The sequence below is a fragment of the Crinia signifera genome, chromosome 1 (assembly GCF_055691185.1).
Source record: "Crinia signifera chromosome 1, ASM5569118v1, whole genome shotgun sequence".
NCBI classification, from domain to species: Eukaryota; Metazoa; Chordata; class Amphibia; order Anura; family Myobatrachidae; genus Crinia; species Crinia signifera.
Window position 1 is genome coordinate 385637706 of NC_139217.1, and position 27687 is coordinate 385665392.

The 27687-nt window shown below is 39.8% G+C and overlaps 1 protein-coding gene and 1 pseudogene across 2 annotated transcripts in view; one reads left to right on the forward strand and one right to left on the reverse strand.

Annotated features, from left to right (window-relative positions):
• The window catches only part of ADAMTS19 (ADAM metallopeptidase with thrombospondin type 1 motif 19), a 166813-nt gene continuing 139126 nt past the window's right edge, over positions 1-27687 (reverse strand). The window contains exons 21-23 of one of the 2 annotated variants that reach the window (XM_083151549.1): positions 26700-26852; positions 7153-7330; positions 1-5541 (exon numbers count right to left, since the gene is read on the reverse strand). In XM_083151549.1, the coding sequence (XP_083007675.1) occupies positions 5390-5541; positions 7153-7330; positions 26700-26852 (483 nt within the window). In that variant the 3' untranslated portion in view covers positions 1-5389. Of the gene's footprint in view, positions 5542-7152; positions 7331-26699; positions 26853-27687 lie in introns of those variants that run through there. The other variant, XR_014446790.1, reaches the window with a different exon arrangement.
• On the forward strand, positions 19199-19317 carry LOC146039591 (5S ribosomal RNA; annotated as a pseudogene).

A 27687-nucleotide genomic window follows, 5' to 3' on the forward strand; every position in this document is an offset into this window, starting at 1 on the left:
ATGGTTTAGAGGTTAGGGATGGGCACTTGGAGTTAGGGTTAGGCACTATTGGGAAGGGTTAGGCTGCGGGGAGAATTAGAATTAGGGGAAGGCAAGTATACATACCAGTCCCCTGGTGGGATTCACTCTATCGGGTGCTGGCATCGGTATTCTGACCGCTGACCCTTCCCACTGACCCTAACCCTTTCTTCTGACCACTGACCCTAACCCTTCCCACTAGTGCCTAACCCTAACTACCCCTTCTAAGTGCACATCCCTAAGAACTGTCATCCTTACTAGCAGCTTTTGAATGTAGCCCACATACTGTATTTTAGACAACTTTCTTTTTACACTATACTTTAGATTTCAGTTTGAGCACACCCCACCCAAATCAAAATCTTTCTGCACATGTCACATGAGAGATCACTGTAAAAAAGAAAGAAAGAAATCCTACTCCTCACCCAGGAACTGGTGATCGGTGCTCCAGTAAGGGGTGCTAGTTATCGGGACTCCCCGCTGCTCCTGTGACTCCCATCCCCTCCCGGTGCAAAAAAATGATGCTGCAAAGTGGCATCTCACTTTACAGCATCAAAGGTCTCAGCAGGAGGGTGCCCAAATAAATGGCAGCCCTCCAGAGATGCCTGTGTATGTGTATGGGGGGTGTTTTTGAGATGGAGAGGGGGTGTCGGCGGTAGTGGCAGTGCTGTCAGGTGGCGACACATAAGCAGCACATAATTTGTCCGAGTGGCAACGCAGGGGCAGAGTTTTGACGCAAGCTCTGTCTCTGTGCGATGTAATCAATTGCGGAATTGCGGATTGGGATGATACTATCACAGCACATCTGAATCCTCAGATGTGGATGGTGATAAATCAGCCCCATAGTAACATCTGGAAGAGAGAGGCTCTCTCTTTCCAACAATCTGCTATATCATTAGTTATTTTTTGGTTATCACAGACAATAACATCTTATGCTATACAAAAAGTGTTAATAAATCCAGAGATTTATTAAAACTCTACTAAACTACTAAAACTTCTAAAAGTGGTGCTGTTGCCTATAGAAACCAATCAGATAATCTCTATCACTTTCTAGGTGGCAATAGAGAAATGATAGCTAGAAATTGACGGGTATAGCAACCCGTGATGTGAGGGCAACATCGCCACTTCTTACTTTAAAAGCTTTAGTACAGCTTTAGTACAGTAATTTTCCTGGAGAAGTACTAGTGTTTAGATCTCCAACATCCTGGCACAACTAATCACTGAGGTCCCCTAAAGCAGCATATTTTTCAAAATTCATATTCCTATACATTCCTATATTCATATTCCTATACATTTTAGGCTATAATAAACACACTTTTTGTCCATTTTAGGGAATTGTCTTGACCTTGCAAGAATACAATATACAGATGTGTCCCCACTTAACTTTCAAAACATCGCTTGGCGTGTGTATACACAATGCTGCAACGGATACCCTGCTGCACTAGTCTCAGTGCATACGGACCACACACTCCTATGGAAGTGGGTGGGTACGCTCATGCCCGCAGACACACAATTCGCTGCACATTATGCTGTAAACGGCTACTGCCTGGTGCAAGATAAAGCCGGACATATCTGTACTAATGCTCCTTTCCGAAGATTCAAAGTATTCTTAATAAAATCAAGAACAATCTATAATCTGTTTGGGTAGTGCATAAATAATTACTGATAATGATGAGACCAGCTCAAAAAGCGATTGAGATGGAAATCATGCATTTCCCTTATTAAAGGCATGAACTGGTGACCCTAAACATGCCTTTGAGAGCCAGTTAAAGAACCCGTGGATCCTTAGGCAGCATGCTGGTATGGCCTTCTAGCCAACTTGGCTTGTGAAAACCAAAACAACAATATGTGCAGCTCAGTGACCAGTGGGCTATAGTGAGGAGCGTAGGTTGCTAACGGATCTTGTATGGTATAGTTGCAGGCGTTCATGTATGGTACAAAAATCTAGTTATTTAACAATTATCTAAGCCAGCTTGAAGCTTCAAAAGCTAGTCTCTGTGTGTTTCTGCATGTGTGATTGCCTCTGTGTTTCTGTGTGTGTGAGAGAGAAAGAAATTAAGTTTAACTCACTGCCAGCAGATGGCAGTGTTTCGTTTACACACAGCTATATATATGATAAGACCAAATCACCAGACCAGTATGTGTGTGACTAGCCTAACTGTGTTGACTGAGATTTCATTCTCTACAAAATGCCCAAATCAGAGATAAAAGATAACATACAACAATATCCTATGCAGTGACTCCATAGTAATACTGTATATATTATGTAGTTATTACATGGTAAATTACATAAGAACAAATTACTTCTCTATCAACCACCAATGAAGGATAATCTATCTGAGTTACCGATTATTTTCGGAAAGTGGTCACACGCCTAAAGATCCAGCTTGCATCATCTAGATCAGTTACAGGTATTACTTTATTTATATTTTGTACTATTGTTGCTAACAATATTTTCCTTTCCACAACAAGGAAATCATGCAGGTAGTTTTTCCTTGACTGAACTAGAACTTTAAATTTAAAAATACATATTTTATGGGAAAAGCTGGAAGTGAATGTCAACAGGACAACATAAAATCATACTTAGATCATACATGGACAAAATATATACCATATTTCAGACATTTATTGTTGCTTGAAAGATAACACCAGAAAACAAGAACAAAGTATATTTTCTGGCATAGCACCTTATGACAGAAGCAGGCATTTCTGCTACCTCAGTCTTTGAACGCTACAGTACTCAGTGCATATAATATATTGCGTTAGATCTTTGGTATGATTAGTTGGTTTCAGAAAGAGCTGGTTCAGCGATAGACTGGCCAGGGTTCTCTAACAGCAACTGAGAAGAGGTTTTGACATTAAAATAAATCTTTCCAATCAAACCAATTGAAATGATCAACAATGAAACAAACAACAACTCTGAATACAATAAAGTAGGCATCTCTGATTCATTACCATTTGTCCAGAGATTCTACTTACTGTAGCCAATAGTCTTGTGATTATCACAGACAGGTAACCGGTTACCACAAATTGCAGATTTGGTGGTTGTCACATTCATTTGTATAGAGCAAAATAAAGTAATCATGAATGTAATCTAATTGAATGAATATTGTGAAGCTTTCTATTTTACAGTTTCTATTTAGTGAATTAAAGTTGACCAAGTCTGATGGTCTATAACTAAATTTGATTAAATTAGGGGAAGATCTAGGTACAATAAATTTAAATATCATCAACTCCATAGCTACAGATTGTGGTAACATGTTACTGTATAATAAGTGGGGGTGTAAGAGAGAACACTTCCTATGTAGTAGAACCACTGGAGGTCAATGTCTCACACCCATCTAAACAGGAGGAAGTTAACTCCTGCCCTTGCCAGCATGGGAAGCTTACTTGCTTTTCCGTCACTGTACTTATATAATGGAAGCTAAGGCACAGGTAAGTATCCCTTCAGCTGCCAGAGTGAGTATAAGTTGCAATTGTCTAGAACAATGACAATTCCAGTAGAGGAGAGCAGAGAAAACACCTTTTCTTGGATGTTCTCTTCAACATTAGCAAGCATATGGTTGTTTTGGAGCAAAGAAAAAAAGAGCAACTTTGCACCTGGACAAACCATGTGCATGGTAAACATTGTCTGTTTTTGCATGAAGTCCACAAATAATGCAAAACTTTATTTTTACATTGCCATTTACAGTTCAGCTAGAACACGCCCCTCCCAAAGCTAAATTTCTCTGCCCACTTTAAATCTGCCCCAGCTGCAGTGCAACACGGTTTTGTCAAGGTGCAAAATGATTTCTGTTTTTGCTGTCAACTGAATCAGCACCATACAGTATATTGATCTAGCCTTGAAAAAGTGATTATCAATATTATAGAATTTTCAATATATATATGTTTGTTGGTACAGTAATGTCTGGACCAATATGGTTTCACAATCTGTTAAAAAATAATGCCTGTATTAGATCTACATGGATATTTATTTTTTTGTTTTAGAGCTGTAGAGATAGATGTTTGTCAAAGCAAATTTTGTGATGGTTTAAATGATCCATAAAAGCTTATTATTATCGGTTGAGTACATCCTAAATGTCAAGACGCATATTTCTGCTAAACTGCACTGATTAGCCAATGTAAAATCATCTTACTTTCACAGCATTGTGGCTTCTATTCATGCACTCTGGGAATTGCAATCCAGGCAATCTAGGTGATTGAGTGCACAAAATGCCGCACTGAGCCTGCGATGTCAGTGAGCCTACTGAGACTGTGAGTTTGGGAACACGCTGAGATATTGGGTGATTGGGGTGGGTCAGTGCAAAATTGCTAATAAATGACATGTGGTTTCCTCCAATATATAAAATAAGATGAAAGAAGGAAATGATGGAGCTAGGAAGCATTCCAACCATGTACTTTCTGTAAGAAAAGGCTTTCCTCCTGCATCACGGGAGACGTTACTCTTCATCTCTACGAGGATACATTGCATACAGTGTAAAAGCACTGTTAAGCAATTCAAATGAAAGAATGAAAAACATCAATAAAATACATGACTGTTGTTTCCTTACTTATCCCAGTTGTTTATTAACAAAATGTGTTTGAAGTATTTCAAAACGTAATTGCTTTGACGAACATAGTGGACCAAAGAACATAAGTAGGTAATGCCTATACAGATTTGGGACATTTACTCAATGATGGGCAGCACATACTGTCTGTCACACTTGCTCACTTATAAAATGTAACCCCAGCAGAATGCTGGCGATTACATACAGTAGGGAGGTACTAACTATGGGGATACATCATTGTGGGCCAGCACCATGCTGTAGAAAGAAATGTTTTCCAGCATTGTACAGTTGGGGGCAGATGCTTTTCTTTAATGCAAATCACTCCACCAAGCCCACAGGTGGCTCGCTTTAATAAGGGAGTAGGTGGGATCCGGGAGCATATCTGCTCTTGCAATGACCATAGAGTAAATTATGGTATTGAGTCAGGCTGGATATTCCAATGAGAAATAAGCAAATCTGACATAAGCTGCAATGTTAGACATATGCATGAGTGCAAAAGGAGACATGTGCCTGTACTAGCTCTTTGTCCCCGACCCCTTAGTTCTGCCTGCTTGCTAGGGTCAATGATGCCTAAAAAATAGGCACGAAGCACACAGACAATGAATTGACATCATTTAGCTATATAAAAGCAGAAAGATGTTCCTGACTGAGGTGTAAGCAACACAAGAAAAAGATGGCATGTGAGAAGCAAATGTGATGCAGGAAATGAAGAAGAAAATAAATTAATTTGATTAAGTTATATGAACTGTGAGAGACTTTTGGTTGTAATATGTTAGAAATGTTGTGCGTGTGCAGTTTTTAGGTATGACAGTGAGCGGCAGTGAAGGTCAACTCCTGTGTTGCATCTTCTGAGCATAGAAGTCCCTACAAGTTTCACAGCAACGTTGGTACCATCTCATGTCTTGGCAGAGGTTCTTCTCTCGGATGACTTTACAATATACTGGCCACTGGTCCTGAAGACACTTGAAGGTCAGAGCAGCTGCAAATAGAACAAGAAGTGAAGATATGTAAGAAACCAAGTTTGTCCTTAACCCTTTGTGTGCTTATGTGATCAAAATAGGTGTAAGACATTGGCAAGCAAACATTTTTATTCATCATAATGACCTGTAAAGTTTACCTTATGTAGCGAGTACTGTATAATCTTTATTACAATTTTTTATTTGAATTTCTATTAAAAAAAAATGTGAGCGATGCTGACATTATTAGAGGATATTTTGAACATCTCTTGCGGAGATGTTGGCACTCAAAGGGTTAATTACTCTGGAAACAAAATACATTATAAATGATCTTCTTAGTTCACAGAACTTGGAAAGTTCATAACAACTGTACAACTCAATACCATAACTCGAAAGCATTTCAATCATATCTCCATTAATGGCTGTGTGGACATGACAAAGTGGCAGCATGGCATTCACAACATGTGCTGAGAATGTGCCGTGGGCATGTAGGCAGAATTGTGGCTATGCAGAGATGGGCATACTCAGATGTATCTCTTGCACCCGGCATGGGGCTGGTGTACAGGCTTACTAATGATGATTGCTATTTTCACAAGCTTATGGAGGGGGGCTGTGTGGTTACATAAATATGTGCAATTGCACACAGGAAACAATCTTTCTGCGCACACAGTGGGATTACAATTGTGTATGATGTGTATGCATCTTTTGACCAGACTTCAGTGTGCACCCAATAGACCATGACAGTCTAGGTCATGGGTGGTCAAACCGGTCCTCGAGATCTACCAACGGTCCATGTTTTCCAGATCACCTAGCTGGTGCACAGCTGAAGTCAATACTAACGGTCACATTTTCAAACCTGCTGCATTCATTCCTACTATAGATCCACAGGTTGCCTGGAAAACACGCACCGTTGGTAGATCTTGAGGACAGGTTTGGCCACCCCTGGTCTAGGTGATAGCCTACAGTCACCTAATAGTAGTGGTAACCCCAGTATTATATTCACCATCATGAGGAGAGTGTCCATCATAATGGGGCATATACAGTCCCTCTGAAGTGTCAGAACTCTCCTGAAAATGCCCTTGCTATGCCCATACCACAGTACCAGGTGCTGTAAGTAGTCCCAACTGCTGGGACGGACTGTCTAAATCAGGACATTTGGGAGATACTGTATGGTATTAATAATACAAACTATTTTTATGCGGTTCCGCAAACATTTTCACTACACTGTATATTTAACCTAAGGACATGGCACTAAACAGAAAATCAGAATTTGCAACATTTTCCTAGCTGTTAATTAGTTTGAATTGAGTGAAATTCTGATGCAATTTGAAGGTAGTCAAGTATTCTGTGATACATCTGAATAATAGCAGATGTTTTTTTTTTTTTTAAAAAGAAAATTTCTGAGAAAAGCAGACAGAGCACTATGCTGAAAACATATGTATTGTACCTACAGCATGAAAGAAATATTTACGTGGCAGAGTAGATTCTTTTTTATTACTGACTGTGATCCAAAAGTTACAAATCACTTCATAAATGTTCATTGCAGTCTAGACGCACAAAATAAGAATATTGACCTGGAATATAGTTACAAAAACCTTAGAAGCATTTATCTGGTGATTATACTGTGCGCTTACCAAGGCGGGGTGAAGTTATTGTGTTAACGTTTATTCTTTCATTACAGGCCTGTAGATGACACGGTCTATATGCTGCTGGTTTTTCAGATGAAAAACATTCATTTCCATGTCTTCCAGTAATTTTGTGCATGCATTGAATTACTCTTGATTGCATGCCTTTTCCACAAGTCACGGAACACTAAGTACAATAAAAAAATATAAAAATACAAGTTAACATTTTATTTGATACCTGAGATGAAGCGTTCTATAAATAAGCTATATTTAATGTAATGTACATGCTAGATTTTTTTTTTAAAAAGCAAGAAGTCTAGAATAGACTGCCAAATAATTTTATTCATCTCCAATTTGAAATGTTATAAACTTTTCTTTTTCCAAAATTTTTTCGAAAAATGCATATGGACTACATTTTTCATTTTTTATTATTTTGGAAAGCAAGAGACAGATATCAATATTTAAAATACAAATATGTAATGATGAATAATGGGAAAAAGCTGTCTTTGAAAAAAAAGTCTTTATTAATTAAAATTTACTAGCATTTAACAAAGACCTACAGGGAATATTCAAATACTTTAAATTCCCATTACAACTTTTTTTAATAGCCAAAAATGTAATTTTACTATGCATTGCGGTAGGTACAGTAATGCTTGCTTGTCAATTTTCTTCCAGAAGCAGACTAGCCCTGCATTTGGAGGGCTCTCTTAAATAAACTAAACACCGTTTAGTACTGTAGCTGCCTCGGAACAGAAATCAACATTACATATGGAGTTAAATGCATATGTTTTTTGTGCTGTAGCTCAAGCATATATATATATATATATATATATATATATATATATATATATATATATACTTTCTTTAGTAGTTTGTAAGTCAGGCCCTAACCACAAAAAAGAGCAGGGCTTCAAGCTTGATGGGTGGGGTTTCCGCAGAGGGGACGTGGGCTGGCAGCATGACCCCAGTTATAGTCAATTTGGAGGCACGTCCAGCACTCAGGGCTGCCTCCAGGAATTTGGGGTCCCGGACTGATTTCCTCTCTCCCCCCCCCCCCATTCCGGGCACCGTGGAGTTGCCCACAGCGGATGAGCCGTCAGTGTGGGAGGTAGATTTATTTCCATCTCCCGCCCCTCATCTCCCCCCTCCCTTCACTTACTGCTCGATTCAGCAGGTCCCGAAGCACAGCCTGGCTTTTTCAATGCTGGACCCCGGTGGCCAATTGAAATGCAGCACTGGCTGGTGAGCCAATTAGAGCTTGTGTACCGGCAGCTGCTCTGATTGGCTATGGGTACACAAGCTCTGATTGGCTCAAAAGCCGGTGCAGCATTTTAATTGACCGCCGGTGTCCTGCATTGAAGAAGCCTGTGCTTTGGGACCTGCTGAGTACAGAGGACCAAGCGCAGCGCAGGCAGCACAGCGGATGGTTGCGGTGGGCAAAATTAGCTGCCCGGGTCCTTCCAGAGGCCAGGGCCCAGGACAGCTGTACCCCCCCACCCCCAGTTGGCGGCCCTGCCAGCACTCCTGAGGTGCTGGGCAGTCCCTGCCTCCCTCCCTGCACTGTAGGGATGCCGAGTGAGTGTGTACGGCATCTATTTAACATTCACCGGCTGCTCTGTAGAAACAGAGCAGCAGTGATCGCCGTGGGACAGTTTGGAATTAGCGGGACTGTCCCAATGTAATCAGACCAGTTGGAAGGTATGATATAGGAGTATTTTAGTAAAGTTTCTAAAAGTGTAAAGTGGTGCTGTTGCCCATAGCAACCAATCAGATTCTGTCTATCATGTTCTAGGATGCAATAGAAAAATTATCGCTAGAATCTGATTGGTTGCTATGGGCAACATCCCCACTTTTAGAAGCTTTAGTACTTTTGCCCCCTAGAGTCTGACCTAGCTAAAGATACCCTGATGAGAAGGTACAGCAGTGTGTAACAGAAAGCTACAGAGACTGATTACCAAGGCAGGGGCTAAATAGCAGTTAGAATATACTGGGCTCCATAACATTTTTTTTCCTGTGAGCTTGGAACCTTTATTTTTTTATTTATTATTTATGAACAGTTTCTTATATAGTGCACACATATTCCGCAGCGCTTTACAGAGAATATTTGAACATTCACATCAGTCCCTGCTCCAGTGGAGCTCACAATCTATATTCCCTACCACATGTACACGCGGGAAACGGTCATCTATTAGACCACACTTAGGTCGACAGTCATTAGGTCGACCATGGAAGGTCAACATGGGCCAATGTCGACAGGGTTAAAGGTCGACATGGGTCAAGGTCGACATGGGCCAAGGTCGACATGGTTCTAGGTCAACAGTCATTAGGTCGACATGAGTTTTTCACTGTGTTTTGAGCCGACAGACGGTATTTCATGCTCTACCATCCACTAGGGCGTGGTGGGAGAATAAAATAGTGTGCCGAGCATAGCGATTCACCGTGCCCGACGAATCACAAGCGAAGCGAGCGATGCGAGGGGCTGCGGTTCAACTCCAACTGTGTCCATGTCAACTGTGTCGACATTCGGGTAAAAAACTCATGTCAACCTAATGACTGTCGACCAAGAACAATGTCGACACTGGCCCATGTCGACCTTAAGCCATGTCGACGCTGGCCCATGTCGACCTTAAGCCATGTCGACCTTGACCCATGTCGACCTTTAACCCTGTCGCCCTTGGCCCATGTCGACCTTCCGTGGTCGACCTAATGACTGTCGACCTAAGTGTGGTCTAACAGTTGTACTGTAACCGTACACGCACGCACAGACATTCTAGGGTTAATTTTTGGTAGGAGCCAAATAATCTACTAGTATATTTTTTTATTGTGGGAGGAAACCGGAGTCCCCGGAGGAAACCCACGCAAGTACGGGGAGAATAAACAAACTCCACACAGTTAGAGCCATGGTGGCAATCAAACCCATGACCTCAGCACTGTGAGGCCATTACACCATCCGTACTGCCCACAGATATATGATAATATGTATAAGGAAAGCCCGGTCAGTCCAGGGGAAAAAAATAAATAGAAAAATAGTTAGATACCCCAAGCAGGCATCACCACACGTACATCTGCAGTGGTACGCCCAGCATTTCTATGGGCATGTCCAACGCTGGGCATTCCCCTGCTTCTGCCCACTGCCCGTCACCTTTCAGCAGTATATTGTACATGTTGCTTGTGAATTAGCAATCTGTATTAATGCAACAATTTTCACGCAAATGAAATCTATATCTATGGTACTGTACAGTAACTTTTGTATTATGTGTAGCAACTGTAAGCATCCAGTCCACGTAATAGCTCTACACAAACGTCTTTAATATTAAATGAACTATCCTTGGTTTACTTTGGAACATCATAGTAAGTTACCATAAAAATAACAAAGGCATTAAGTCAAGATTCATGTTACTTACAAAAGAAACATTTTAGTTTGGTGTAGAGCTCATAATATTCTTTTAGCCAGTTATGTAATACTACATACACAGGGCAAAGAGCACATGTTAATAATGACCTGTTTTTACAATTTGTATATTAATGCAACACTAAATTTCTATGTTTTTTAACAAACCAATTCTAAACTTGGCATTGAAGATTATTGCTAAGATTTATTCTTTCCATTCACTGCCAAACATATATGTTGGACGTAGGGAATTTTCTCAAGGCCAATAGCTGAGGAAGGTGTTAGAGCTAATTCCATCTGGCCAGGAGTAAACAAAGAAATGCCTAAATAAAGAGGGGCACTGTTAAAGACATGGTATATTATCAATCAAAAGGTTTTTAAAACATTTCAATATAGTTGCCATGGTAAATTAGACATGATTAACCACTGTTCAGTAGTTGTTGACAGATGTCAAATAGACTCCATTACAAACAGGATGTACATTAACTATAGTTCCCCTCAGATTTGGCAGCCATTTTGTATGCAATAGCGAATTATACAGTATCTGCAGTTGCTGTGGTGACCTCATAGGAATTATCAACTCATTTACAAATCATTCATCTCACAAAGAGACAATTCATTTTGTTCAATAAACACAATAAAATGAGCTTGGCTCAAATCTTTCTGTTGGAGCCAATGTTTAGTCATTTACATTTAGCGATATATCATTAAAAGCAGAACTGACTTGCTTTTAAGTATCCTTAAAGACAGAGAAAATAATGCTCTTGTGAATAAAAAGTCCTAATGGAAAAAATAAACACAGCATTCCTAGATACTGATGTTTCCTTGGCTTAGCAAAACTGTATGCATCGGTTTCAAAAAGAGTGAGTAGGTTGGTCATGAAGAGCTTATAGTTACTGTAGAAATGCTGTACTGTAGAAATGCTCTGTGTAACTAAAGAAGGAAATTGGTGCAAGAGATTTATTCTCTGAGCTATAAATCAGCGTTTCACTATGTTTACTATGTGTGTGTGCCCACCAGATGTTACTACTAGCAGCTGCAGCTTAATGCAGGACCGGAGCCAGTGATGACTGGTAAGAAAGCTGCCATTCTCTCTGTCATCTCCAACATGATGTTAGCTGTTGAAGATTGAGAGATGAGGGGTGTCTAAATCCAAACCAATCACAATGATGGCTTCTCAATGTAGGGGTGCTGGCTGAAATTCCTCTCCTGTTCTCCAGCAGCCATATCTGGAACACATTCTCATCACTAAGTGGTGGTGATGAAACAGAAACATTTGTTTACTGAGCTGGAATCTCTAAATATGGGTGAGCATTTATTGGGTAAAGCATGCTTGTCGCTGATTATTGGTATGGTACTGGTCTAACGTGATAGTAGAGAGATTGTGGTCAATAATCGCTGGTCAAATTCTGCTGAGTGCTCGTCAAAAGTGCTATAGTTCAGAAAGAACTGTGTGTTTGCCTAAGAGACCAGATTAAAGGTCAATTAAAGTCCGCAGAACTGATCAAAGGGTGCTTCCAGTAGAGTGAATCTGAAAGTCCAGACTTGGGCTTTCAGTACCATGAATTAAAAAGTAAATATATTACTACTGCTACTACTACTACTACTACTACTACTACTATTCAGAGCCATAACTAGACATTTTTGTTCACTGTGTCAGAAACGCTGATAAACACATATGTATGGGCATTCAGGGACTCGTCATTCACACTGCCCATGTGCATGAAATTAAGGTTTACCTCTACCTGGTGCTCACAGCAGTCAAGTGACCAAGGAGTCACTGGGTCACTGCAGTATAACAAGGCACAGAGGGGCAGATTTATTAAGCTCGATGAAGTGATAAAGTGTCTGTGTTTTATCACCGGCCAATCAGATTCTAACTGTGAAGTTACAGGCTTGGTTTGAAAAATGGCAGGTAGGAGCTGATTGGCCGGTGATAAAAACCAGACACTTTATCACTTCACTGAGCTTAATAAATCTATCCCAAAGTTACATACCTGTCTTTTTTGCTGTATTCCCACCTCAGAATCAGCCCTACAACCTCAGCCCAGGAAACATGAACCCAAGAGGTCAATCAAAAACTCTCAAATCAAAACGCACCACATAGAGAATGTGGTCAAACTGGCAATAGGAAGAAAGGAGATATTGGGATCATAATAGAAGAAGCACTACAGCTAAAAGGAAGCTCCTTGCTCCAAACACTTGGAGACTTTTCAAGACATTGTCAACCTCCTGTTTTACAGTAGGTGCATGGTGTTGCAGAGAAATTGGTTCTCCTTTACCAGATGTCTGGATATGATAGGCCACCTTACAGTCTGACAAGAAATAGAGACTCCAACCGCATTTCCTGAGCTGTAGCTACATGTTGAGCAACTAATATTTTTTTAACTATAATTGCTTGAGCTTAAAGTAATGCTGATACAGGGATGGACTAGCCTACAGGGAAAACTGCCTGAGGGTCTACCTCCTACTGTTTACTTATATATATATATATATATATATATATATATATATATATATATGACAAAGAAAACCCAAACTGCGCACAACAGTGAGGTTGCAGCAACTCTGAGGATCTCCTGTTAGACAGGACCCAGGTAGGTTTAGAGATAATTGTAAACAAAGAAAGAAAAGAAACTCGGGTGGGGTGCACTCTTAATCCCCAATCTAAGTGGCTTAGCTGCTCGAAAAGTTTTACATATTTTTTTATATTTTTTGATGCCAAGTGAAAAAAATGATGAAAAAGAGTTTATTTAGAAAAAGTTTTTTTTTCCCAAAATTTTATTTGTATTTCAATGTGCTTTAAATTGCAATAATAAAATCTAATACTGCACAAGAATTTTATATCAGAGTGGTTTTATTTAAATATTTTTAGACTATTTTATGTAGATAATTTAAATATATACAAAATATATGCCTTTATTTGCGAATAATTTTTAAACAATAATGATAGGGCTGGTATCAAAAATAGGTATAATAAATTAACCTGTGTGTACCACTACACTTGATTCACCTCAGCACCACCACTATAATGATGATGGGGCTGGTATCAAAAATTGGTGCAATGATTCACGTGTGTGTACCACTATATGTGATCCACATAGGCACCAACAATATGTAAAGCTGACCTTCATAAATCCTTAATGCCTATACCATTTGGCATTGTAGTTTTGTTCTCAATTGGAATGAGACAAGGATTATAATCATACGTCAGCAAAATAATAAATAGTAAATCAAATGAAGTATATACACACCGAAGGAAAAAGGGAAATTTTTCATAGAAATAAAGGTATATATATATTTCTATGAAAAATTTCCCTTTTTCCTTCGGTGGTGCCTTCACTCTTCTTTCCATCACGTGAATCATACTAATCTATTTCTGAAAGTATCTCCATCTTGTAATAATTTTGTAAATGCTGTTAATGGTATATTAATTCACTGTAATCAGGAATAATATGGTCCTATTGTAACTTAACGTTCATAACGTTCACAATTTATATGCTCACCAATACCTATTGACCTCAATTTCACGGATTAGTTTATAAGTCACAGTGGTCTTTAGATTAAAATTGGTACACTATCTTCATAAAGTTATCTCAAATTTCAATCATGTCATGTACCCCATTATCATTTCTCTCTCTCATCCTCCTCTCCTTATCTTATTCTTCATCGGCTCATATGTTGTTTTTAATTATGTACAGATAAACTCTCTTCCTTTCATTTCCATTTATAAATGTTTGTATTGAATTTACAGTGCCATTTGGTTGTCAAAGAAAACTTTGCTGTAAGCCCCTGATGAAGTCACCTTTCTGACGAAACGCGTTGGGCCTGCTTCACCAATGGAATAACAACAAAAAAATCTGGAGAATTAACAAATACATGTTGTAAAAAAAGTTTGTGCTTTATATGCTGCCCAAGAGGCACCTTTATATTAAATTGTATTGTGTTTTTACAAATTGTGTATTAATTTCTGGTAGCGCACTCTGGACCTCTATATTCTTTATATATATATATAAGTATACATATATATATATATAGATCAATAAGAAGCTCTAGGACACTGGCGCATTAGATTACCCTATGTAGAAGGTGTTAGATAAAACCTATTAGATTTCAGAGATCTAACTGTAAAATCTTTAGGGTGGCTGGCCAATTCTCTGGGTGCCGGCTTGGTGAACCGGAGGGGTTTTAGATGGAGAGTATGGGGAGAATCAAGGCGCCTTACAGTAGACTAATATTTCTCAACATCAAGTATGGACGTATATGCAAAAATATACTATAAAAATGTATTTATTAAACCAAAGTAAAAGAATATGAATATAAAACAAAAGATTTTTTTGTATACACTTAATTCATACAATGCACAGAAACAAACACATGACACTTGTACAATGGGTTGGGATGGACAGTGGGGATGGGAAAGGTAAAATGGAGATGACACGAGAGTGGGAGGTAAAAGGCAAAAAATGGTATTAAAACAGTATGAACATATAAGAACAATAGGTCTATCCCCTTTGTTTAAAAAGTATGGTTAGTACTTAGCTGGGTATGGGGTAAGTGAAAAAAAGTTCAAAGTCTTTTTCGTGGTTGAAGACCTGGAGGTAGTGCTGCAGTCTCTTGGCTCAGTGGCAGAAAGGATTGGAGGGTAGTCCCGACGCGTTTCGTCCACTTAAGGACTTCTTCAAGGGGAGCAGAATATTAAGGTGTGATCAGTAAGGGTATTTATACTGTCTGTGATTACATGGGGGTGGGGTTAGGAACCGGAAGCGGAAGTGTCCGATTTTTCGTATTTTCAATGAGAGTAAAGTACTGAGGAAACATTTATAGCTATTACTGATAGATTCGGAGATTCAGTCTCTGTTGATATTGTCTAGTTGTTGTTGTTAAATCTGCAGTAAATACTGCTGTGATCAGTTAGAAAGTTCTCAGCTGGACCGGAAGTGCGTCATCGCACTGTCCGTCCGTGGAACGCGGAAGTAGATGTAGTTGAAGCGCACAAAGCGCTGACGCTGGAACGCGGAAGTTGAAGCCTGTGCCGAGCAGACGTTGGACCGGAAGTGCGTCTCCCCGCTGGAGCGCACGTAGCGCTGACTTTGGAACGCAGAAGTTAGTCTACTGTAAGGCGCCTTGATTCTCCCCATACTCTCCATCTAAAACCCCTCCGGTTCACCAAGCCGGCACCCAGAGAATTGGCCAGCCACCCTAAAGATTTTACAGTTAGATCTCTGAAATCTAATAGGTTTTATCTAACACCTTCTACATAGGGTAATCTAATGCGCCAGTGTCCTAGAGCTTCTTATTGATCTCTATTCTACTCCATTGGTAAAACTAGGATTAGGCTGCAATAGTAACCCAGATTTTTATTTGTGTGATTAAGATAAATATTGTCACTGTAATCACGTATATATCACCTTTTACCACGTATTAATAACCATAATTGTTGGATAATACACCAAATCACTGTAAATTGGTTTTTCACAATGTTTAAAACTTGTGGTCTGGGATCTAAAAGGTCAGACCTTTGTAGCAAGATCTTCAATGAGGATACGGTCACACAAACCGTACACATAAGTGATAACACAGATTCAATGTTCTGGGATCTGGAAAAATTACTCACCAAACAGATCAAGGCATGGTGGGATATCAAAGGACTTGAACACTATCTTACGGTTGATCGAATCCCCAGAGGCCTGAGGATACTGAAAAATCCTACCTTTGGCCAAGACAATCCAAAATTTATGGAACAGTGGGACAAAATTCTACATGAGTGCTCAGCTAAACTCATGAAAGCAATCATACAAGAGAAAAAACAATCTCTAACGGACATCGAAGAACAACTCAAAATTCATGAGACGAACCTCACAAAAATTAAAGAAAGTGAAGAATTCAAAGTAAATGAAGCTGTTCTGAACAAAAAATTAGAAAGGATTGAGGAAGAAGTGATCAGGAGCAAAGAGAAAAAATTCAATAGGGACAAACAAGATTACGCCAACAACAGAATAAAAAATTGGTCCAGATTCGGAGCAAGGAATAGAGATAACAGTTATTCCAGGAAATTCATCTCCAAAACTTTCATACCTCCAAAACAAGATACTAGGACACCAAGGAACCACTATTCCAAAACAAACAACAGATTCTCAGCACTTAGCAGACTGGAATCATGTAGTGATAATGATTTTTTATCCCCGGGACAAACACCAACAGCAAGAGATACGACCAAAAGATACAACCACAGAGGACGTATAGAAATAGCCTCTCCACAAAAACGCAGGTACATAGAAGAGGAAAACGAGGAGGGAGGAAGAGACACAAAAAGAAAATATCTAAAACAATAGAACCAAAAAAACAAGGCATATTTAACCTTTCATCTCAAAACCTCACAAACCCACAAATAACATTGTTAAGCAAAGGCTTATCATTCGCTCCTATTCAAAAACCAAACAAATTCCAAATGTTTCTAGATCTGAACAAATATGTCAGAAAACTGACATTAAAAAGACACTTCGCCAAAAATGAGAACGCGATAATTAATAATTATGAGTCTCAATCTAAATCTTCACTAAAATGTACATCGAAATTTTATCCGCTTGAATCAAAGGGAAACCACATACCTATTTTCTACGAAATGGTTAAGAAAGATCTCATAGACAACAATGAGACCACCAACATCGGGAAAAACCTCACCAATCAGGAGAAAAGGGCCTTAAAAGAACTCAAAGAAAACAAACTAATAGTTCTACGACCAGCATAAAAAGGAGGAGGCTTGGTGATACAAGACAGAAAAGAATATGAAAAAGAGGCAAAAAGACTATTGGACGACCCCAAATCATATAAACCACAACCTAAAGACCCAACCGAGCCCTATGTAGACGAGCTAAGAAAATTACTCTTGAAAGGACTACATGAACAAATCATTACAAAATCCGAATACCAATATCTACTCAATAATGATCCGGTCATACCCATATTTTACCATCTCCCAAAGATTCATAAACAGCTGCAAGATCCACCAGGCCGACCTATAATAGCAGGAATCGACTCACTTACGGCACACTGCTCTGAATATGTTGACATCTTCCTCAAAAACAAAGTTACCGAATTACCATCATACCTGAAAGATACATCTAGCGTACTGAGAATCATGAAAAACGTCACCTGGCAGGACACCTTCCTATGGGCCACCATAGATGTTTCTTCACTCTACACTTCGATTGAACATGAAAAAGGAACTCAAGCCTGCAGAGAAGCCTTAGAAAAAGATACCAATCTAACCACTGCCCATATCAATTTTATCTGTGATATCATCATGTTTATACTAACTCATAATTATTTTAAATTCCTGGACCAATTCTTTTTACAAATCTGCGGAACGGCCATGGGCACAATATTTGCACCAAGCTTCGCAAATTTACTTATGGGCAAATGGGAAGACCAGTACGTCTACAACAACAATCCTTTCAAAAACAATATACATATATACAAACGGTATATAGATGACATACTTGTTATATGGGACGGAAACTTGGAAGACTTCATGAAATTCATTAATCACATCAACAATAACAACTACAATTTGAAATTTACATTCAATGTAAGTAAAGATCATGTGGAATTCCTGGACCTAATATTATCGAATGAAGGGAAGACAATTACAACTAAAAACTTCATTAAGACTGTTGACACAAATAGCTACCTTCACTACAAAAGTGGACATGTCAAACGATGGAAAGACAACATCCCATTCTCACAATTTTACAGGATCAAACGAAATTGCAGCACAGCCATATCATGCACAGAACAAGTTGAAATTTATGCCAACCGATTCAGGGAAAGGGAGTACCCGGAAAAAATCATTCATCAAGCAATTACTAAATGTGAAGAACTTAACAGAGCAGAACTACTGGAGGAGAAAATCAAACCCAAAAGAGGAGAAGAAAACAACCACTCATTAGCCTTTATCACGCAATTCAATTGCGAGGAAAAAAAGATCAGACAAACTATCAGTAAACACTGGAACATACTCAAAATGGACCCCATTCTAGAAGATATACTTCCTAATAAACCTCATGTCATATTTCGAAAATCAAGAAACCTCAAAGAGATACTAGCACCTAGCCTGCTTGAAAGCAACCCTACCCAACAAATATCACTAACCAAATGTACAGGCACATACAAATGTGGTCACTGCAACATTTGCAAACATGTACATCCGGATAGAAAAACCTTTCAGAACTACAACAACACCAAAAAATATACAAAGAAACATTTCTGCAATTGTAACACCACATCAGCCATCTACATGATTGAATGTCCATGTGGTCTTAAATACGTGGGTAAGACCAAACGCCCACTCAAACTCAGAATACAGGAGCACATCAGATACATCAAAAATAAACTCACAACTCATTCCGTATCTCGACACTTCTTAAATAATCATAACTCATCCGTAGAAAACCTCAAATTCACCACCATCGAACACGTCACTCTTGGACCACGGGGAGGAGATCTAGCAAAGAGACTTTCGCAACGTGAGATGTTCTGGATTTACGAACTCAACACCCTGTCACCCCATGGTCTGAATGAAAGCTACGAAATAGCCCCATTCCTCTGAAGAAACAACACCACAGAGGTCTTAGCCTGTATGAAAGTGACCCCAATACAAGAAAATGCGACCATCCCACTCTGCACAAACCCGATTCCATCCGAACTCGGAAGTTAAAAAGCAGTGGGCCCAACAAGTACTTGGGAGGGAGACCACCAGGGAAAATTGGGTATCGCATGCAAAAATGTACAGGGAAGGACACCAACAGGTCTAAAGAACCTCTGATGGCAGTTGTAAATGAAGGGCCTTCAGAAGATATAAAGGACACCATGTCCGAAGACACTAACCCGAATGTTTGAAAAATCCCACCTTCACACGAACTCTTAAAAACCTGAAACACACACCAAAAATACCTGGCATCAGAACCATTCCTCTACTAACTGAAAGAATGATTAACCATGAACAAAGACATTCTGAATACTTCAGCAAGCTTCAACAGAAAATTCTCAAAAGGAATAAAAGCAAATAAAAATGAAACAATCACCACTGTAAATACAGTTAATGGACTCAGAGCACGACCGAAAATGGACTATGCCTACACAGAACAAATATGTTCACTACACCTTTATGGTGGAATAGATCTTAGGGTTCCTAACCACAAACTCTTATATATATGTCTTATTCAGAATGAAAATTCTGTCACCTGTAAATATTATTATCACACACTCACATCCACTTTATGTGAACACTGTCACAAATACTGTTATAACTGTATAGTAATGTCACAGTTGAATATAAATATGTACAGGACCTTCTTGTTTGTCACCTTATAATGAAATTAAGCAAAACACATGGGATCACCATCGTTTGCACGCAAGCACAAAAATGTCACCCATATGACAATGAAGAATGAAAAATGCAGGCATGCGGCAAACAAACTTATAATAAGTGTCCTTTTTCATTAACATTTATACTCTATTCTGTTCCTTAGTACGTATATCACAAAGAGCTAAATATGCCTCTACTAGAGGATCACCATGACAACGTTTGTGTCTCACAGTGGAAAACTCCGCCCCCACAAGTATGACGATCGAGATCCTATAGAAGACTACATTCCAATAGAAGGCTTGCGTTCCAATATAATAGACATCCGCGTTCCACGGGCAGCCAGCAAGGAGACGCACTTCCGGCTCATCGTCAGTTCAACACAAGCTTCAACTTCTGCGTTCCAAAGTCAGCGCTACGTGCGCTCCAGCGGGGAGACGCACTTCCGGTCCAACGTCTGCTCGGCACAGGCTTCAACTTCCGCGTTCCAGCGTCAGCGCTTTGTGCGCTTCAACTACATCTACTTCCGCGTTCCACGGACGGACAGTGCGATGACGCACTTCCGGTCCAGCGGAGAACTTTCTAACTGATCACAGCAGTATTTACTGCAGATTTAACAACAACAACTAGACAATATCAACAGAGACTGAATCTCCGAATCTATCAGTAATAGCTATAAATGTTTCCTCAGTACTTTACTCTCATTGAAAATACGAAAAATCGGACACTTCCGCTTCCGGTTCCTAACCCCACCCCCATGTAATCACAGACAGTATAAATACCCTTACTGATCACACCTTAATATTCTGCTCCCCTTGAAGAAGTCCTTAAGTGGACGAAACGCGTCGGGACTACCCTCCAATCCTTTCTGCCACTGAGCCAAGAGACTGCAGCACTACCTCCAGGTCTTCAACCACGAAAAAGACTTTGAACTTTTTTTCACTTACCCCATACCCAGCTAAGTACTAACCATACTTTTTAAACAAAGGGGATAGACCTATTGTTCTTATATGTTCATACTGTTTTAATACCATTTTTTGCCTTTTACCTCCCACTCTCGTGTCATCTCCATTTTACCTTTCCCATCCCCACTGTCCATCCCAACCCATTGTACAAGTGTCATGTGTTTGTTTCTGTGCATTGTATGAATTAAGTGTATACAAAAAAATCTTTTGTTTTATATTCATATTCTTTTACTTTGGTTTAATAAATACATTTTTATAGTATATTTTTGCATATACGTCCATACTTGATGTTGAGAAATATTAGTCTACTGTAAGGCGCCTTGATTCTCCCCATACTCTCCATATATATATATATATATCGAAGTGGACCAGGTCATGCACTCTCCAATGGTTAGCCAAACCTCTGAAGATTGGCCACACCACTAAACACGGGCTCCTACAAATTAATTTTATTAATGTCGACCTTTTGCATGTCGTTGTGCAGTGGAATGGAACACACAATATAATATCGTGAAGTACTGTAGTACTGAATAGTACAAGATAATATAGGGCCTTATTTTGGTTCATTCTTTCTGACAAAATCCTTCTTAGATGGGCAAAACCATGTGCATTGCAGGTGGGGCAGATGTAACATGTGCAGGGAGAATTAGATTTGGGTGGGGTTTTACTTCAAAGTGAGATCTATATTGCAGTGTAAAAATAAAGCAGTCAGTATTTTCCCTGCACAGAAACAAAATTACTCACCCAAATCTAATTCTCTCTGCACATGTTACATCTGCCCCCCCTGCAGTGCACATGGTTTTGTCCATCTAAGAAGGATTTTGTCAGAAAGAATGAACCAAAATAAGGCCCATAGTGAAGTACTGTAGCACTGAAGTAGTACAAGATAATATAGTGAAGTACTGTAGTACTGAAGTAGTACAAGAAAATAAATATAGTGAAGTACTGAAGTAGTACAAGATAATATAGTGAAGTACTAAAATACTTACAGCGACAATCATGCATAAAATATATCTTACTACAGTAAAGTTTTACAAATTTGTATATTCTTTTTAAATCTCTCTGGATGTCAAACAAAAAATTATAGCCATAGAAAGTCAGTCTGCTACAAACACATGCGCTCACAGCTCTCAACATGTCATATGAGGCAAAGGAGGACTTAACATGCATACTGATAATGGAGTTTCATGTGCCATGTGACTGTGGTTTCCATGGTACTCTGGAAACAATTTATTTTATTTATTACCAGTTATTTATATAGCACACACATTATTCCACAGAACTTTATAAATTATTAATAACAACACATCTTTTTCAATGTATTGCTGCTTGAATATAAAAATGTATACTTTCTTGAACTATTCCCTTATTTTTTATGACTTCCCAATCACCAAAAACAACACAAAATCTCAAAGCAAGTAACCATTGACTACAGTGTTGCATAAAAGATGAATACATTTTTGTACTGGTTACATTAACTTTGACATTTTTTCATTGTGCTCTTAGTAGCAAATAATGACAGTAGATAACACATTGATAGTCCATTGTCTTTTAGACACCAAGGGGGAAATTTACTAAAGGAAATTTGGGTACTTGTGTATTTTGGCGGCGCCCCCGATGTCCGTCGTACGACGAACAGATCGCATCGCATCGTATGCCATGCACCCGATGGCATGCGATGCGATGCGACGCGATTTTGACCCCCTATACGACCAAAAATCGTATAAGCACCCTAAAGGGTGCTTTTGAGCACCCAAATGGGTGCTAACAATGTTAAATGCACCCCCACGCCACCCCCCACTATAAACGTGAACCCGAAGCGTGGCGAGCGCAGCGAGCCCGCGAGGGGCGGCGGTACGCGTCCTACGACCTTTTCATACCCCCACTATCCACGTCGGCGTGGAGTTGAGAATAGAATAGTGTGGCGAGCGCAGCGAGCCACCGAGCCCGAAGCGTGGCGAGCGCAGCGAGCCCCGCGAGGGGACGCGGATACCTTCACAGTTATACGCGTCCCCTCGCGGGCTTCACAGGTGTCCGTGGCGACGCGGACACCTGTGAAGCCCGCGAGGGGACGCGTTTACCTATGAAGGTATCCGCGTCCCCTCGCGGGGCTCGCTGCGCTCGCCACGCTTCGGGCTCGGTGGCTCGCTGCGCTCGCCACACTATTCTATTCTCAACTCCACGCCGACGTGGATAGTGGGGGTATGAAAAGGTCGTAGGACGCGTACCGCCGCCCCTCGCGGGCTCGCTGCGCTCGCCACGCTTCGGGTTCACGTTTATAGTGGGGGGTGGCGTGGGGGTGCATTTAACATTGTAAGCATCCATTTGGGTGCTTAACATAGTATAAGCACCCATTAGGGTGCTTATACAATGTTTAATCGCATCGCATCGCATCCTATGGCATCGTATGCCATGTACAATGGCATACAATTTCAAAATTGTATGCCATCGTGCACTATCGTACGATATTGCGTCGCATCGCATACCATCGTATGTGTTATGGTATGCGATGCGATGGGCGCCGCCAAAATACACAAGTACCGAAATTTGTAAAAAATAGGTGTATTTGTATTTAGAAATACACTTATTTTTGACATTTACTATCCCGAAAATACGGCAATTCGTATTCGTATTGATAGCACATCAATACGAATACGAATTGCCGTATTTTCAGGATAGTAAATGTAAAAAATAAGTGTATTTCTAAATACAAATACACCTATTTTTTACAAATTTCCTTTAGTAAATTTCCCCCCTATAGTCATGTGCGTAATCATAAATTAGTGCATAAAATATAACATAAATCTGGCAAAAATGGTTGATTTCTCAGGAGTAACAAAAAAAGAGAAACAAGGGGTTTGAGCAGCGCTAGATATAAATTAATATACTGTAATGTTTAGGTAGAAAATGAATGAATAAAGATTGGTTAGATCTAGTACAATTATTTATTAATTCTAAAAAGGGAAGTAAACATGTAGCCAGAATACATGGATATTCTTAAAAGCAGTTTAAAATGAATGTTCGTTTCTCACCAAACCAGACCATGAAATGAGTATGACCAGGAGAGTCCCACAAGTCCCAACGGAACTGTATTAGTGTCCCCAATATGGCAATAGGGAGGGAGGATGTACTGTCCAGGAGCGGCCCAAGATGGCACGAATCACCGACTCCCTCCGCTAGGTGGAATATAGCGGGATGGTGTCCTCGACCTCTACCTTATTGCAGGATGTTTGTAATCCAAATTGGACGGGGGTCCGAATGGTGAACGAGCGGGTCTGCACTCCCAGGGTCTCTTGTTGTTGTAGGTGGTTTTGGAATTGGTAGAGATGAAATCCTAACCGGTTTCGCTGCTCCAGGCAGCTTTGTCAAAGGCAGCTTTGTCCTCCTTCAGGACACCTACAACAACAAGAGACCCTGGGAGTGCAGACCCGCTCGTTCACCATTCGGACCCCCGTCCAATTTGGATTACAAATTGCAATAAGGTAGAGGTCGAGGACACCATCCCGCTATATTCCACCTAGCGGAGGGAGTCGGTGATTCGTGCCATCTTGGGCCGCTCCTGGACAGTACATCTGGTACTCCCTCCCTATTGCCATATTCTGGACACTAATACAGTTCCGTTGGGACTTGTGGGACTCTCCTGGTCATACTCATTTCATGGTCTGGTTTGGTGAGATACGAACATTCATTTTAAACTGCTTTTAAGAATATCCATGTATTCTGGCTACATGTTTACTTCCTTTTTTAGAATTAATAAATAATTGTACTAGATCTAACCAATCTTTATTCATTCATTTTCTACCTAAACATTACAGTATATTAATTTATATCTAGCGCTGCTCAAACCCCTTGTTTCTCTTTTTTTGTTTATCCAGTACAGGACTAACTACCCTGTCACTGAGCAGCAGCTGGGAATCACAACTCACGTCAGGCGCACCTGACCCAGAGTCACATAGTGGGATTTGGGTCACCCCTGTTCTTCTCCATTGTTTCTCTGGAGTAAGCAGATTTAAGTCTCTTGACCATTGGGATATTGCCAGTGATAGCTTGCCATTGCAAAGCCTATTTAATAAGGACCAATAAATGTCTTCACCAGGGGCGGATTTAGGGAGGAGGGCGCCCCTAGGCACAACAATAATGTTTACTAAGTAGGACAGTTTATAGGGGCAGTATCTGCATGTCCTATCCATTTACACTCTATTTAAGATGGAATATAGTACAGTACAGTGGATATTTTGCAGTTATTGGTACATTTTGGGCTGACAGTACTATCACAGGCATCCAAGTGCCGCCCCCAAACATGTGCCGCCCCTAGGCCGGTGCCTCACGTGCCTAATGGGAAATTCGGCTCTGGTCTTCACTGTCTAGGGGGGTATGCAATGTGTACTGATATTTCAGACAGTCGGAAATATCGGCACTCACCTATTCAATCTCATCCATTTTCAGACTTCTTTCGCCCATGCAGATTCCACTTTTTAAAAAGTTGAATCTGCAGTGTTGAAAACGGCCTCCAGATTGTTGAATCTGTGGCCATTTTCAACAAAATACACATGGATTGGCAATTTTTTCACCGATCCACGTGTTTTCCGACAGTCGGAAATAGAGATTGAATACCCCCTATATGAGTAATGTCTACATCAGGGGTAGCCAACTCTAGTCTTCAAGAGCTTCTAACAGTTAATATTTTCCATGTCACAGAATGTCCTCACAGTGTCCATACAAGTGAAGTAATTAGCTGCACCTGTGGATCTTTTAAAATGTGTTAGTCAGTAATGAAAGCACCTGTGTACCTGCGAGGTGAGCTGGAAAATGTGAACTATTGGTAGCTCTCGAGGACTGGAGTTGGCTACCCCTGGTCTACATAATATACATTATAAAAAGAAAAAACAAGAAAATAGCAGCGCTGTATCTTTAAAAAATTATTGAGAAATTGGATGATCTTGACAATAAATTTAATACTGGTAATAACACAGATAAAACATGTTAAAAACAAATTATAATAACAGGTAAACAACTTTGATAAAGCTGCCAAGTGCAGCGAAACACGTCAGAAAGTGCTAGCCCACCGTCAACCACCTTATTCCAGGATTGCAGTCCAGACCAGCCTAACAGAATCCAGCCTTTGTCTAGTGACCCCGCACTCCATCTCAGGGGCACTTACATCTCTCAAATCAACGCTCATCAGTCACCACTAAAACTGGCCACTCGGGACCTATCCAGCAAAGTGTCCTAATTGTGCCAAGACTTGGGCCAACCACTTGGACTTATGGACTATACCATCACCACATTTCAATAACCAGCCAGGAGTGGTAACTATTGCACAATTTCACAACTGCTTTTACTGTTAGCATACTAGGAACAGACTCTCCTCATACTGCAGCTAGTGTGGAAGTGGGGTTTACCTGTTATTATACTTTGTTTTTAACATGTTTTATCTGTGTTATTACCAGTATCAAATTTATTGTAAAGATCATCCAATTTCTCAATAATTTTTTAAAGATACAGCGCTGCTATTTTCTTGTTTTTCCTTTGTTTAGCATATACAGGAGTAACTGACCTGTTTTCAGCAGCTACTAAGAGACCACTCATTTCAAGTGCCCCTTTAGTTCTAACCTATCCCAAGGTTGGTTCTAAACAATGCTCTTCAACATTATAAAAATGTTGACATTCTCATGTCAACATGATGTCACCATATCATACCCAACCCATGTATAGAACCCTAAACCCTGGGTTCTTTAATAACTGTGAGCATCTTTTTACACATTCTACTGTCAATACACAGTTGATGTATTAAGTAATTATTTTATTAAAATTAAACTTAAAATGAATGCACCTTTGACCAGTCTCCTGTCCTCCATATGTAGCACTTGGAATAGTCTTCACAGTCTTCCATTTCCCGTGGTCTAGTAGATATTAAGCACTTCTTACGTGGGTTTGTGCACCTTACAGTCCGATGGCGCACACCTTTGCCGCATTTTAAGGAGCACTGAAAAATGTATATGTACAGTAAATAGCATTGCTAAATAATGACCATGGGCCTAATATAGTAGGCCACACTAATTGTGAAAACACTTATGTGCACAGAACTACAATTGAACCTGAATTAGGCCCCATATTAGCGGTGACCATTATAAATGCTGGCACAGCTGCAACATAGTACAACATAAAGGCCCTTATTCAGGTCTGATCGCAGTATAAATTTGTTCTTAAAATGGGCAAAACTATATGCACTGCAGGTGGGGTAGATGTAACATGTGCAGAGAGAATTAGATTTGTGTGAGTTATTTTGTTTCTGTGCAGGGTAAATGCTGGATTATGTTTACATGGAATTTAGATTTTAGTTTCAACATACCCCACCCAAATGTAACTCTCTCTGCACATGTTACATCTGCCCCACCTGCAGTGCACATGGTTTTGCCCATTTTGAGAACAAATTTGTACTGCGATCTGAATAAGGGCCAAAGTGTCTGTAATTGTTTGCTGTAAGATGGTGCATGTGAAGGAGATAATGCACCCAATAGCGCTATCATACAAAGTGACTATTAGAAATACCAGGATTTTTAGACAACAATTTGTCGATTGTCGCAGAATACAAACAAAATCAAACTAAATATCTTTAAAATCCTCCCTCTTCTTTACACTGCATGCTAGCTACATGGTAGGTCTAGCCATTTCTAATTTATACAACTTTTTTTTACATTTTAATTTCATATACTGCAATTTATAGTAACATTGTTACGCGTTTTATCCCTTATCACATAAAATACTGTTGAAACATTTTTCTTGTACCCCAAACTTAATCCAAGGAAACATTTCCTCTT